This window comes from Octopus bimaculoides, chromosome 5 (genome assembly GCF_001194135.2).
Source record: "Octopus bimaculoides isolate UCB-OBI-ISO-001 chromosome 5, ASM119413v2, whole genome shotgun sequence".
NCBI lineage: Eukaryota > Metazoa > Mollusca > Cephalopoda > Octopoda > Octopodidae > Octopus > Octopus bimaculoides.
In genome coordinates this window covers 120,925,760-120,928,068 of record NC_068985.1, presented here as the reverse complement: position 1 = coordinate 120,928,068, position 2,309 = coordinate 120,925,760, and the positions used below count along the sequence as shown (strand labels likewise).

Sequence of the window (2,309 nt, the reverse complement as noted above, 5' to 3'; positions counted from 1 at the left end):
TATCTATCTATCTATCTATCTATATATCTATCTACGTTCTTTCCCTTTGTTTCTTACTCTTTCTCTCTCTCTCTCTCCCCCTCTCTCTCTCTCTCTCTCTCTCTCTCTCTCTCTCTCTCTCTCTCTCCCTAGCTATCTCTTTATGCCTCACTCTCTATGATGTCTATCCCTGTCTTTAACCGTATCTGTATCCATTATACAAAACAGTTTTGAACTTTGATATATTCTACATAAGCATATTTATGTCAACACACACACACACACACAAACATACACACACACACATATATATATACACAGTTACATACATGTGTACGTAAATATGTACGTACTTACCTACCTCCCCTACCAACCTTACTTATAAGCATTCATACGTTCGTACACACATTCAGACTTACATACCCTTGTACAAATATTCAGAAATAGACGCAGTAGTTTTGCAATCAGCCTATGAAAGCAGAATACATTCCTTAAGAGATTTGATTTCTTAGAAATATTTATCTCTCTACCTATTTTTTTGGACCGGTCTCTGCCCGATGTCATTTCAGGTGGTTGAAATTTCGTAAAGCTGAACTGTTCGGAGTCGTTTTTCAACAAGCGCAAATCGTCGGCTGCAGAAAGAAAAGAAAATTGGACCGCGAGGGAATTAAAGATGAATGACGATATGTGGTTGAAGCATTGGATGTAGTGGATAGTGCGAGGTCAGAAAAGTTCAATGGAGCTGAAAACAGGTGAACTGAGAAGGAATGAGAAGGTTGTCGGAGATAATGTAAGACCATCCAGTATATCCAGAACCAATGAGCAGAGACCACTGTAGAAGCTTTCTAAAAAACAGAATGAAAAACAACAGCACGTCTCTAGGAAAGAAGAAATTGCGATGCGTTGACCAGCGACTTTATCTCGATCAATTCATTGGTCCTCTTTTGTGTGCGCTCTTAGATACATCAGAGACTTTATTGCGTGTGGTTTTGGATACTTGCATTTGTTACAAATGTAAGATGTCTATGGCGTATGCTACGATACCATGGCGGCTGTACTTAGGCTTTTTATTGCTCCCGTATGATTATACAGGAATACGACGATCAAATATTGTTTCTTTTCCATGGATGTCAATGAAGCCATGCTCTACATTACCATTTCTCTTCACAGATATTCTTTGACTGTTTATAAGCTTTTTCATTAAAAAATTTCACCATCATGAAAATAAATATCTGTAAATCTCATTTTGCGTTTTTATATAATGAAGATTTAAATCGATGCAGAAAATATCACTTTAGTCTCGGCACTGAAAATAGATATGATATCAAAATCACGGGTGAAATAGTTTATTTTTATGGTGGCGTGATCGCTGCGCAAATAGCCTGTGCATATTTTTTGATAGAGATAAATATTTAGATTATTAATATTGAAGCTATTTTTGTTGAAGAGAGTCTGGAACAGAAATAGCTACGAGACGTTTCACAACAGAGGTAAATCAGGTCAACGTAAGGTGCTATTGAGGTGTTTTGATTTGGAAATTCACTAACACAAAAATAGTTATTATACAGTTCTTGACAAACAGAGAAATTCTCTCCAAGCAACACAATGTAAGTTGATTGATGACTACTATCAGCTTCATTAAAGATATCTTTCAGTATTCCTGCTAATGTTATATATCTATCGATGATGATCATTATAATATTTTTTCTGTCGGTTATACTTTTAACCATTCGATATTCGGGAGTTCAATTATGATTCATCTCAGTACTTTATCGTAATCTGTCCAGTGTCAAAATGATGTTTATAAAGCAGCAGTGAAAGAGATAACCAATAATTGCACAAAGTTAGTGTTGACAGACTTTAGAGTTATTTCTGTTAAGAACATTATAATCAGTTATTTGTGCATCAGTAAACACCATATCAGTAAACAGCACCTTTTGACGAAGCCTGCTGTAACTCTCTCTCTCCCTCTCTCTGTCTCTTTCATTCCCACTCTTTATCGAACTCCCTCTCTGTTCGTCTCTCTCCTATCTCGCTATTTCTCATTTACACACACACACACGTACACACACATAAACACACACTTGTAGTTATATCTCTATCATATCATACTCTACCGGCTTAAAAAAAGAAAAAAGAGGTAGGACGCATTAGACAATGTAATTCACGAACTATGCAAAGAAAAGACTTGTCCGCGGATGGAGTACCTCTGACAACAGCTATGCTCAACTGAGACAAACCTGGGGATAAACAATAGCAAAAATTAAACACACACACACACATACACACACACACACGTACACACACACACACACACACACACACACACA

The 2,309-nt window shown here is 36.7% G+C and overlaps 1 protein-coding gene across 6 annotated transcripts in view; it reads right to left on the bottom strand.

The window, feature by feature from the left end:
* Positions 1–2,309, bottom strand: part of LOC106884390 (uncharacterized) — a 628,567-nt gene that overhangs the window by 427,755 nt on the left and 198,503 nt on the right. For 2 of the 6 annotated variants that reach the window (XM_052967966.1, XM_052967968.1), the window contains exon 2: positions 510–611. The exons of the other annotated variants lie outside the window; for them this stretch is intronic. In XM_052967966.1, coding sequence (XP_052823926.1) covers positions 510–611 — 102 coding nt within the window. The remainder of the gene's footprint in view (positions 1–509; positions 612–2,309) is intronic. 6 annotated transcript variants of the gene reach the window in all.